The 11,726-nt window shown below is 34.6% G+C and overlaps 1 protein-coding gene across 1 annotated transcript in view; it reads left to right on the top strand.

Moving 5' to 3' along the window:
- Positions 1 to 251: 251 nt before the first annotated feature.
- LOC134848013 (uncharacterized) overlaps positions 252 to 11,726 on the top strand; it is a 35,291-nt gene continuing 23,816 nt past the window's right edge. Inside the window, exons 1-5 of the mRNA XM_063865344.1 lie at positions 252 to 698; positions 3,392 to 3,637; positions 5,491 to 5,871; positions 6,381 to 6,622; positions 10,370 to 10,473. Of these exons, the coding sequence (XP_063721414.1) occupies positions 477 to 698; positions 3,392 to 3,637; positions 5,491 to 5,871; positions 6,381 to 6,622; positions 10,370 to 10,473 (1,195 nt within the window). The 5' untranslated portion in view covers positions 252 to 476. The remainder of the gene's footprint in view (positions 699 to 3,391; positions 3,638 to 5,490; positions 5,872 to 6,380; positions 6,623 to 10,369; positions 10,474 to 11,726) is intronic.

Here is an 11,726-nt window from a genome sequence, read left to right as displayed (position 1 = left end):
GTTTTGCAAATAAAATAATATAATTTTTTATAGCTTTTTTGCTGTGGTCAGAACTTTGTGTTTTGCTTACTGCAACCGCCCATCCTGTTTTTTTTATTGCAGATGATGTGAAGCTCCGCTTTGCTTCTCAGTATCTTAATTTTTTAAAATCTTTATTGTAAGTTCACAGTCATCTTCCATTTTTATGACATTGATTTGCCCAACCTTTGATCAGTCTTTTTTTGTTTGAAACAATGTTGTGTTTCAGATTTTCAAGATGTAAAAAAACATGAGATTGCACTGACCGACATATACTTCTTTTAAAGTTTTAAGACCTTTAAAGTTCAGCCGGTGGTTTTCCGTGTAATTGATTTTTTCCTGTACAGAGCTAGGCTTATTCACGTATACGAGGTAGTGTACGAGGTTCCTGTTCTAGTTATCAAAACAGTAAACTCGAATCGTCAAAAGAATGGATTAAATCTCAGCAGAACTCGAAGATGGAGCAGGAAGAATCAAAGAAGCCACCGAGTACTCTGGAAATCAGTCCAAGCGGAGACGGCGATAACCCCATGGCGGCGTCTCCTATTGCTGGGTCAAGTTTTGGACAACCATTGAATGCAGAACGCGTGCGTCAGGCGGTCAGCAATACCATTTTGGAATCACCGTTATCCTCAGACGACTTTGTCAAAGACGATCCTTTTGCTATTGAGACACTTGAGGTAAGTGAAGATTGATGTTGGTCTTTGAAATCAAATTCTCATCAGTTTGAGAGAGAGTTTCTTAAAATAAATTGTATCAGTTTTGTTAAACTGCTGAGACCGATATATTTACGCGTGAGACATTTTTCTTTCAAGTTAACAACTAGTTTAGTAAAATCAATTGAATCATTTATGATGCTAATGACATGCTCAGTTTTTTAAACTTCTAAGTTAATTTACTTGATACTACTAGCAGTGATGTTTATTTAAAAAAAATAGAAATTAAAGTTTTAATAAAATTGATCATGAAAATCATATGAAATTTTTGGCATCAATTTAAATTATTCCAGAACTATTTGAATGTTTCTTCAGCAATTTAAAATTTTGTGAAGTCTTTTTTAAAGCTGTTTTACTGCCAATTTCGGGTATTTTTCACAATTTAGAAAAAAGAAATCAAAAGCAACTTTTTTGGCCATATATATTGGCATCAAAAAAATTATCAAATTTGTGGTGAAGATTCAGGTTGTTTGATTTTCCGCGGAAAGGTGAAATCAATAGACATATGTAAGCTGTACTTTGGCGTCGGATAGAATTTCGCTGGTGCAATTTATTTATTTATTTTTTCAGTTTAACTTGCTCGATTCAAATTAAAGTTTTCATTTCATTTGAGCGGACTCGCAATATTTAATTTTAAGAACCCTGCATACAGTTTTGCTGATATATATGCATTTTTATATCGCGGGTATGGCCCTATCCAGCTTGTGCACTTACCGTAACTAAACGGAAGGTCCTCTTTTGTAATTTAGTCTTTTTTTGAATTTAAAGAAAAATGAAATTCTAATTTAGTTTAATTTCAAATAGACATCACTGTTACTTCTACTGATTGTATGTTGTAACCATTCTATGTTTAGTTAGAGTTTTGTTATTATTTTTCTACTGATTTTTGGCTTTATGGTTGTCGACTTAAGATCTGTCGTTTAGTTTCCGAATTATGTATTCAACTTGCGCTATTCGTATAATTATCGTTGATCCTATGTGCGCGATACATGCAGTTTTTTCCAATATGAATTTTTTCCAAAAAAATTGCTTATTGGCTGTCGGCTTTAATTCTGTCGTCTTATCGACCTAATGTTTTTTTTACAAAGTTCCGGTAGTACTTCTGAGATTTATAATGGCACCATATTTTGAATACTCAAAGTCAACCCCACTGGGACCTTTTGAAAAACTGCAAGAACGTGAATTTTTTTTCTCCAGTTTCTTCAAGTCTACTGTGCTGATTTAAATTATCCGGACAAAACGAACAAAACTTGAACTTCAAACGCGTTTTTCTCAAATTGGGTTAAGATTAGACAAAAAGTGAAGAGAAAAAAAGTTGCTTAGAATATCACCAGAATTAATATGGTGCCATTTTTTCTCCGAAATTCTTAACACACATTTTACCCCAAAAATGGGTCATTTTGGCTTTTTTCAATTAATCAAGAATTACACTGAAACTACTTGGTTAATTGATAAGAAAATTATATCACAGGAAGCCTCTTACGCAGTTCAACAAAGTTTCAGCAGGGTTAAATCTCCAAAAACCAGTATAAGAGAAAAAATTTTCACTTGATAGTCAATAAATGTGATTTTTACTATATAAAACCCAGAATCTCTGTTTAAAAACAAATTTTAAACAATTTGCGCAAATTTTTGGAGATTTAACCCTGCTTAAACTTTGTTGAACTGCGTAAGAGGCTTCCTGTGATATAATTTTCTTATCAATTAACCAAGTAGTTTCAGCGTAATTCTTGATTAATTGAAAAAATCCAAAATGACCCATTTTTGGGGTAAAATGTTTGTTAAGAATTTCGGAGAAAAAATGGCACCATATTAATTCTGGTGAAATTCTAAGCAACTTTTGATCTCTTCACTTTTTGTCTAATCTTAACCGAATTTGAGAAAAACGCGTTTGAAAGTTCAAGTTTTGTTCGTTTTGTCCGGATAATTTAAATCAGCACTGTATAGTCTAACATAGAGTTTTTTGTTAATTTTTGAGTGTCATTGCATTTTCAGCTTACAATCGTTGTATTGCAAGTGGTGTTTTTTCTCTATTTGCCATCTGAAATTTTTGAACCTAGAAAAATAATGAAGTCTTTTACGGACTGCTTGAATAGACTTTCCTTCTTATACTATTTTGATTTCATTGTTGAAGTAGTTTTTGGAAGGGTTTGATAAGTAATAGAAGCTAATTTTAAAAAAATATTATGTCAAAGGGAATTAAATGATATCTTCAATATTACCGCAAAAATCATGACTTCTGAAAAACTGCTTTTTTAAGGAATTTTTGCAATTTAAGCACGGATAGATTACGTCTAGAAATTTGCTATTTGTCTTCTGCAAGCTTAGTAAGAAGAGGTGTTAAAAGTAAACTGATATAAAGAGTTGTAATTTTGCTGCATTCTGATTGGTCGAAAAATCGGCCAACTTAATCTGCTTGATTATCTGCCCCCTTTCTTGAAAGGGTAGGGGATTTTTATAAAGATCCGATATCGTTTTGAATGATCAATTTTGTTTTGATATTGTCATATTGAATTTTGTATCACGATTTACTGTTTCTCTCTTTTCCGATAGTGCATTTAGCGATAAACGGATTATTGAAGCAATCATACCAGATCTATAATACTTTAAATATGGTTCGCAATCTACTTAGACTAAATTTTTATGTTTGTTTTTAGTTGTGCAGTCGGTTTTTCCGTCAGACGTCACGACCCAGTCTTCGAAAAAAACGGTTAAAAAGGCATAAAACTTCGGATTCAGTGCCCAGTCCAGCATCCAGTAGAAAAACAAGCGTAGATGAAGAGTCAGTGAAGCAGGCGCGAGATAGACTGCTCAAATTCAGTCGAGAGCTGGATAATTTGAAGTCAAGGCCAGCGAGAGAAATAATTGCGCATGCGAAGCAATCATCAGATACTTCAGGCAATGTAAGTACATTCTGCGTTAATTTTAAAATACAATTTGTTCTCGGGTATTTAAGTTCCCAAACAATCTAATCTGTTTAGATTGATTTTTCAAGTGCCATGAATGTAGTGAATTTTTTTATATAAGTGGTGATTTTTTTAAGGAAAATGTCTTAAATTTTGTCTTACTATTTGATTTAAAAATTTGTCTTGAAGTTTGATTTATCGCGGTTTGACTTTAGATCTTCCATTCAATTTTTTTGTTAAAAGGAATAAAAATCCACTATTGAGCAGCAAAAGTGTTAAGGTCACGAAAAACGTGATCGACTTCTAGTTTCATATGTTAAATTTAATTGAAGTTTGAAGTTTTAAAAAAAAACAATTCAGTATTCTTAAACATTATTTCTTGCGTATATGACTTTTTCCAACTATGATGGCTTTGTTTTTACTATATGCCGAGTTTTGAATCAGACTTTCGATACGAAAGTAACGGAATATTTGTGCTCGGGGTGGGTTTTTTTTCTTCAGACAAAATTCGACTTTTTAACTAGCCATTTTTGACGGAAATTTTTTGTACCATTCAAAAAAGTATTCTTGTCCTGAGCGTAAATTTGTAAAGATATTTCTCCTGTGAGCAGTTTTCGTTAAGTTATGGGGGTTTGAAGATTGCCATTTTGGCCAATTTGGGACAATTAACGCGCGATATATTTCGAGCTCTTAACGCGTAAGCGGAGATTTAATACGTCCTAGAAATCGTTCCAAATTGGTTGAAAGAAGCTTATTGGCCATAATTGATTTGTTACAAGGAGAGAAATCTGTTCTTTTGTACTCTATATCTCTATATGACGTGTGGGGGATGATTTTTGCAAAAAAAATCTCAAATTAAAAAAAATTTCATGTTGTTTATTACATTTAGTTTTTTTAAATGTTATTACTGCTCCATAATCTTTAAAAGGCAGTCGGAACATTCAGGGTTTCGCCCTGATACGAGCAGTCCTGTTGGTTTTGAAGATCTAAGTTGACGAACTTTTATGCTTTGAACACTAATTAGATACTACTCCAGCAGTTTTGTACCTTACTTCCCCATTGGGAGCAAAAAAAACAATGGCAATAGCCGTTTGCTGGGCAAATGGCACAGAATATCGCGAACAAAAAAATTTGAAAAAATTAATTTATCGAAAACTAAAGTTTTTGAAATAAAAAACATTTTTTTTCAAGGTCCCAAGCTGCAGATTAAGAGTAAAAATAGCTTAAATAAGGTGAAAATTGAATTGGAATATAATTGATACTTCAGTGTCAATAGTAAATTTTGTATCATTTAGTCTGATAAACGGAAATATTCTCGTGATACGTTAAAAATATTGAATCCGAACCACGACTAAAAAGGTTTAAATTTGATACCACCTTAGGTTTTCTGAAGGCAGTCAAAATTGGGCGGGAACAAAATCTTAGCTAAATTATAGTTCCTTCAGGACACATTGAGTGTCGCGGTGAGTAAAAAATAATGAAGGTTATTGACTATACAGTACCAGGTTTTTACTTTATAATTTTCCCTTTTGCGTTTTAAGTGATAACTGTTTACCATTTAGTTTGCTAAGTGCCTATTCATATTGCATAAACACATCTCAACTACACATTGTCGATTTGACCGATAGTCCTAAATGATTCGACCTGGTCTCTTCGGCCGAAATGGAACAGCCTCAGAGTTTAAAACTTGTTTTTGTCGGAGGTCTTTCAGAAAAGGAGACTTAATTCTCAACATACTCTTTTCCCAGTTTGTGTTGTATGAAGATATAGCGTGCTATGGAAACTGCATGGATCTTAGCAGTGAGGTATGTTTCTTCAATGAGTCACTGATAAAGTTCCCATAATTTTAGACTTCTCAATTGAATACATTACGCGGGAATACTAGATTCAATTCTGGATCTAGCAACGAGAATCGAGGCATCGTGGTTAATCATTCTCGGGCCAAATCAGATCCTACTGTTCACAACCGAGTCAATGATCCTAAGTTAGAACGGGCGATAGGAAACGACGGAACCAGTAACCCTGTTGCTGTATCCGACAGTAAAGGGACCAGTGTAAGGAAAACTGGTGCTAGCATAAAACCCCCGGATATACGAAGAGTGCAGTCGACGGCAACTGTCAATCACCACTCGATCACGAGGCCTCCGCGCACGACTGAATCTAACAATACGACAGGATTCCGATTTAATGGCTCAAGGACATCAGTTCAGTCAGATGACAATAAAATTGTGGTTGGTTTCAATATGAGGTTCCCATTCTTAAATTTGGCCGGGCTGGTTAAAAGGTTCACTATGGTATAATTATTTTTAAACTTGTTAGTTTAAGCAGGGGCGGATCTAGGATTTTCTCGAGGGGGGGACGGATTTTCAAAAAATCAGGGATTCGAACTCCTGCCTTTGGGTCGGCAGGAGTTCGAATCCCTGAGGGGGGGGGGGGGGAGGGGGCGTCCGACCCCTCCCCCCCCCCCCCCCCCTCCCCCCTAAATTCGCCCCTGAGTTTAAGCGCTATTTTTGATTGATTAAAAGGGGCCAAAATGACCCTCTATTGGGGTCTCAAAGTTTGGGTTCTAGTTTTGCAAAATATAGTGCACTTTAGTTCCGGCAAAATTGTAAGCGAATTTTTGTCCAATTTCAATCCAATTTGGGTGATTTGCTTTCAAAGTTGGCAATTTCTTGTGTTTTTCCCGATGATTAAACCAGCCATGTACTTCTGGAGAATATTATTTTTTATGGTATTTTAGAAAAGCTTGAAGAAATGGTTCAAAGAAAAGTTCAAAGACAAGAACGGAGAGAAAAAGAAAGAGCGTAGCGTGGAAAAAGCGAAAAAGACGAAAGTTAAGACGTATTCGGGAAATATCTCGCAAACTTCGAACTTAGAAGCTGGCCATGGTCATATAAGTCAGGCGGACGGAGGAGGAGAAAGTGGAGGGGGATCCCAGCCATCAAGTCTGACCAGACAGAATTCTCTATCAGCCAAACTCAGGTTTCATTATTGTTTTTTTTTTTAAATTTTCCGCCGAAAAAAATATCGATCAGAGTGACTCAACGAATGAACAAAAGTATGAGGACGATCAAATTTGAACAAATGTCTTACCGTTTTAACCTTGTCTGGTTTTTGTCACTAGTAAAGGCTCTCCAAAAGCCCCATAAGAGTCGAGAAATAAAATATTTCTGATTCAGTGTAAAAAATTGACCGTTCATTTGATGTCTCGACTATTTTCCACTTCCCCTCCTCCCACATTTGACTTTCAGTTTTGAAAAACGAACTTTACTTTGTCAAAATGTAGCGAAAATTTACACGATGAACAAACTAACTATTGTAAAAAAAACTTTGTTCTTGATACCTTTCATCGTAAAATCACACATTCAGCCGTAAAAACACAAGACAATTAAAAAAAAATCGAAAATTTGAAGTGTGTGAGGGAAAGTGGAAAAGAGCAGGTTTCTTTGAGCCTGTAGGCGATGTTTAAGATTCGATGAACAAAGTTCAGACGCTTTTATTGGTCGTGATGATTTTTTTTCAGGAAAAGTCTTGAAATTTGTTCAGGCTCACTTAAGCTTTTTAGCGGTTTAGGTTTTCGTTTCTTTGTCCATTCAGTTCATTTTTTTGTTAATTCCTTTGTTGAACACCTAAAGTGTAAAGGTCACAAAAACGTGATCGACTTCTAGTTTCGAAATTGAAATTTAATTTTCAGATTTCTCAGCGAAATAATAAATTTAACTATTGAGCCAGTTTTCTGAAATTAGGTTGATTTTATCAAAAAATTGTTAGTCATGAATTGTTCTAGAAATTCAAATAGCTTTAAGGTTTTCTTTTTTCCTTTAAATTCGAAAGAAGTTTTTTCATAAACTAAGTCATTAATTTTTTTCTGTTTACTTGTGTTCATTTCTTTGTCCATTCAGCTCATTTCTTTTGTTAATTCCTTTGTTGAACAGCAAAAATGTAAAGGTCACAAAAACGTGATCGACTTCTAGTTTCGACATTGAAATTTAGTTTTCAGATTTCTCAGCGAAATAAAAAATTTAACTATTGAGCCAGTTTTCTGAAATTAGGTTGATTTTATCAAAAAATTGTTAGTCATGAATTGTTCTAGAAATTCAAATAGCTTTAAGGTTATTTTTTTTCCTTTAATTTCGAAAAGTTTTTTCATAAAATATGTCATTAATTTTTTTCTGTTTACTTGCGTTCATTGACTTTTCCAACTCATTTGTTATTATCTATGCGACACCATTCACATTCAAGTGCCACAAGTCAGTCACAGCCCTTGCTAGTTTTTGTCGATATATGTTTTTATTTGAAGATATCCAGTCGAATTTTTCGGTTTTCTTAATCTTTTATACGTCTAACCGTCTGTTGGCTATGTTTTTACCCTTACCATTAGCAATGGTGTTGCAACTGAGTATAAGACTTTTTCTCCGTTTTCAACTTTGCTAACTGAAATAACAAGTGAAAATTTTAGTGGTTTTCCTTGCTTCATAAATTCAAATACAATCTATCATCCAAAGAATCTGGCGTAGAAGTAACGCGCCTGTTTGATACGGTAAAAGTTTGTGGTTCGAATCTTGCCGGGACCGTTTTGTTCAAACAACAGTTTTTCTGCTTTTTTTTCGGATTATCTGTTTTTTTACGCGAGCGTAATTTAGTGCGTGCGATAGTACGATGCAATTTTTTTTCCAACCTAAGTCGCAAATAAAAGTGCTAAGTTTGGTAGCGCTTTTGAATTGATAGGCTGCATTAGCAGTATATTCACACTTGCTTTGACATTTGATTAGTTATGATTTAACCCAGTTGGTCCTTTTTTATCAATTGAAAGGAAAAAAGCGGTTATCTCCATACAACAGTATAATGATTAAAATCTCATTTCTGAAATTTTCCAACTGGATATACTTCGCGAGGTGTTTGAAATTCCTAGTTTATACACAGTTTAGTTTTAGCCAATCTTTTTTATTAAATGCATAGTTAGTGTGGTTACATTTAGTGTATTTTATTACGAATTTTGATGTGCAAAATTGAGGTATTGTGCTTTTCAAAGCTGCCGCATCTTTGCTGTTTCTCGCTCGTGTTTCTAAAGTTGCAGCTTCGCCTCTATTTTTTGCGGGCTTAGTTCCCATAGCACGACTTTTTTTCGAAGTTTCAGCTTTCTTCGAAGTTGCTGTAAATCTTATGCTAGAGACGACAAAGCCTGGAAGTTTGATTCCAGTCGGGACCTGTGTTTTTTAGCAAATTCAAAATTTTCGGGCATTTTAGTGTAGTCTTATTTTTGTGGGCTTATTTCCCCTAGAAAGGATTTTGCTTGACGAGCTTTAAGCGTCGGTGGCCGAGAGGAAAGGACGTGAGTCTCGAAATCTCGACATCTCTGGTTTGAATCTGACACGTAGCAAAAGTTTTACTATTTCGAGGCTGATTTCTACTTACTTTACTTCGAAGAACTGCTTTTTGTCGTTTTCTCGCTATTGTTTGCGAAGCGCAGCTTTGCCTGTGTTTAATGTTTATTGTTGTGAATGTTTTTTTTTGGCTCAAAGTTTTTTTGTTCAAGTGTTGTCGGCTTTGTTTCCTCTTTTTTACACAAGCAAAGCTTGTGTGATATTACGAACTCTCTTTTTTTCCAACCTAAGTCGCAAATATTAGTGCTCGTTTTGAAAGTGCTCCTTTTTTGTAGTATATGCATAAGATCAATAACCAGCGATTTTGTACAGCAAATGCTAAGGATTTTAACACTCACTATTGTAATACAAATAGCACTTTAGCTTCAAGGTGTTATGGTTCTGTAGCGTAGAGGTAGGGTAGGAGACTCGCAACAAAATAAGAAGGTTCGAACCTGGGCAGGGTCGGATGTTTTTAATGAACTTTTTTTATATACTAATTAAAATGCGTCCGCTCTATAAATTGAGGTATGTTAGTTTTTTTTTCAAATTGAGTTGGGCTCTTTTCCAGTTCCCCCCTTTCATTTTTTCTGAAATTCATTACGTGAAAGTCTTTTTAAAATAATTTTTAATGTTATAAACTGCATTAAAACGTGTCAGCGTGAACAGCTGAACAAATTTTCATAACATTTCTAACATGCAAATTGCCGTGTGAACAATTTTTGAACATCTCTGTTTTGTAATTTAACAAGGGGGGGGGGGGGGAACTGGAAAAGAGCCTTGAGTTGTACTGTTAATGCGTCATAATTGGCTTCCGTCACTTAGCAATTATGTAGACTCATAAATGGCGTGCGTCACTTAAGAAACTTTGTAGACTCAAAGTTTTACTCATTCAGTTTTTCCCAGTAGCGTTATTGCTCATGTTTTTGCTTGTGTATGCGAAGTGCAACTTCGTCTCTGTGTCTAAATGTTGTTCCACGGAGGAGCGTTGTCTTTGGTTTTGTTGTCTTTTTTCTAAATTTTTTCCTATGCAAAACAGATAATAAATACTCATCGAAATGTTTTGTGCGATGTATCATATAAAAGCCCTTTCAGTCGTGATTCGAACGACATTTAAAATTTCTACAACGTTTTCCAGTGTCAAGAACAAACAGTTTGGAATTTTTGCTTCAAATCTATGTTCGAGCAGTTATTTAAGCTATGAAAAAATTTGTAGTATCAACGGAAAAATAGGCTTTGAAGATCAGTGTGTAAGAATGTTTTTTGTGTTGTTTAAAAGTTTTTTAAAAATCTGTAATAAACGTTGGTGGAACATCCTGTGCACAGAAATCGGTTGCTCTTGTCTTGAGTAGTTTTGTATTGGCAGGGATAAGCTGCACTTTTCCTCCAATATCTTCAATGGTAGTGTTAATCGAGGTGACCCCGGATACGAAGCTGACACAGACAGGGAGTTGCAGCAGAGCAAAGACGGTATGTATCACCAAAATCTTAATCAGGATTACAATTGGAACTGTCCGTATAAATGTTTCTTTTAAGAGGCTGTATTTTCTTGTGTTTTTTTTCTATTGATGCAGAAAATGAAAGATTGTCGAATCCATCATGTAAGTTGGCTAAATGCTGCAAATAAATGAAGTTATCATAATAAGTTGAAAATCAAACTATATACTGTCATTCAAATATACACCAAACCCATGTTTTAAGCTTTTTGCTGCAATTTGAGACAAATTGAAAAAAATAGATGTTTCGTTTTTACAGTGGGAAATTGTTATTCAAGCAGCTTGCACTGAGCGAACGGTGCTCAAGTAACTTCACTAGCTTATTCTGACTTTTAATATAAATAATCAAAGCAATTTTTTTATTAGTATTTGTAATCTGGAACTTGAAAAAATAAACTAGACAAGTAATGAACGTAGTGAAGCCCTTTTATAAGTCTTGGCGATTTTTTTGTTTTGTTTACCGGAAGAAGTTTTCTCGTGGTTTGACTTTTATTTTGAAGTTCAGTTAGTTTTCATTGTTTGAACTAGCGCACTTGCGAGCGTTATTGTTTTAGTACGAACCTTCTATTTTTCTAACCTAACTCGCAAATAAACGTGTTCCTTTATTTCACTTATGCTACAATCACAATCTGTACCAATGGAAATTTCATCTTATCTTCTCTCTACTTTATTTGTGGCTAGTGTTTATGATTTATTGAGCGTCCGTGGCTGAGTGGTTAGTGTGAGAGTTTCATAATATCTAGGTCTGAGGATCGATTCCGACACATAGCTGAATCTATTATATATTTAAATGCGGGCATCACTATCTCGCCATGTTTAAGCATTTTCAACTTATTATTTTTGCATGTTCAACGAAAGAATTTTTTCATATTTAAGCTATATCGTATATTGCAATGGTTAAGATTTTTTTGCGATTTTCCAGTTTTTTCACCAAGTTTTAATTTAATAACCCATTAGTGGAGTACTGTCAGGCTTCTTCTGGGGTATCGGTTTTTGCCTCCAATTATGAATACCCAAATACTTTTAGTTTATGAGATGCGACAATTTTTGGGGGACTTTTTCAAAAAAATTCAGAAAAGTTGCGTTTCAAAAGTTCACAACATGTGATAGTCTCAACCCTGTAGTTGGGAGCTGACAGGGAATTCTCAGGATTGCGAATCTTGCCTCCAAATATGACTGCTCAAATCGCTGTAGTTTTCAAGATATGACGTTTTTTTTGGATTTATT

The sequence above is a fragment of the Symsagittifera roscoffensis genome, chromosome 6 (genome assembly GCF_963678635.1).
Source record: "Symsagittifera roscoffensis chromosome 6, txSymRosc1.1, whole genome shotgun sequence".
Classification (NCBI taxonomy): domain Eukaryota; kingdom Metazoa; phylum Xenacoelomorpha; order Acoela; family Convolutidae; genus Symsagittifera; species Symsagittifera roscoffensis.
Note: the sequence above shows the minus strand (reverse complement) of the source record. Positions and strands in the feature narration are given on the sequence as shown.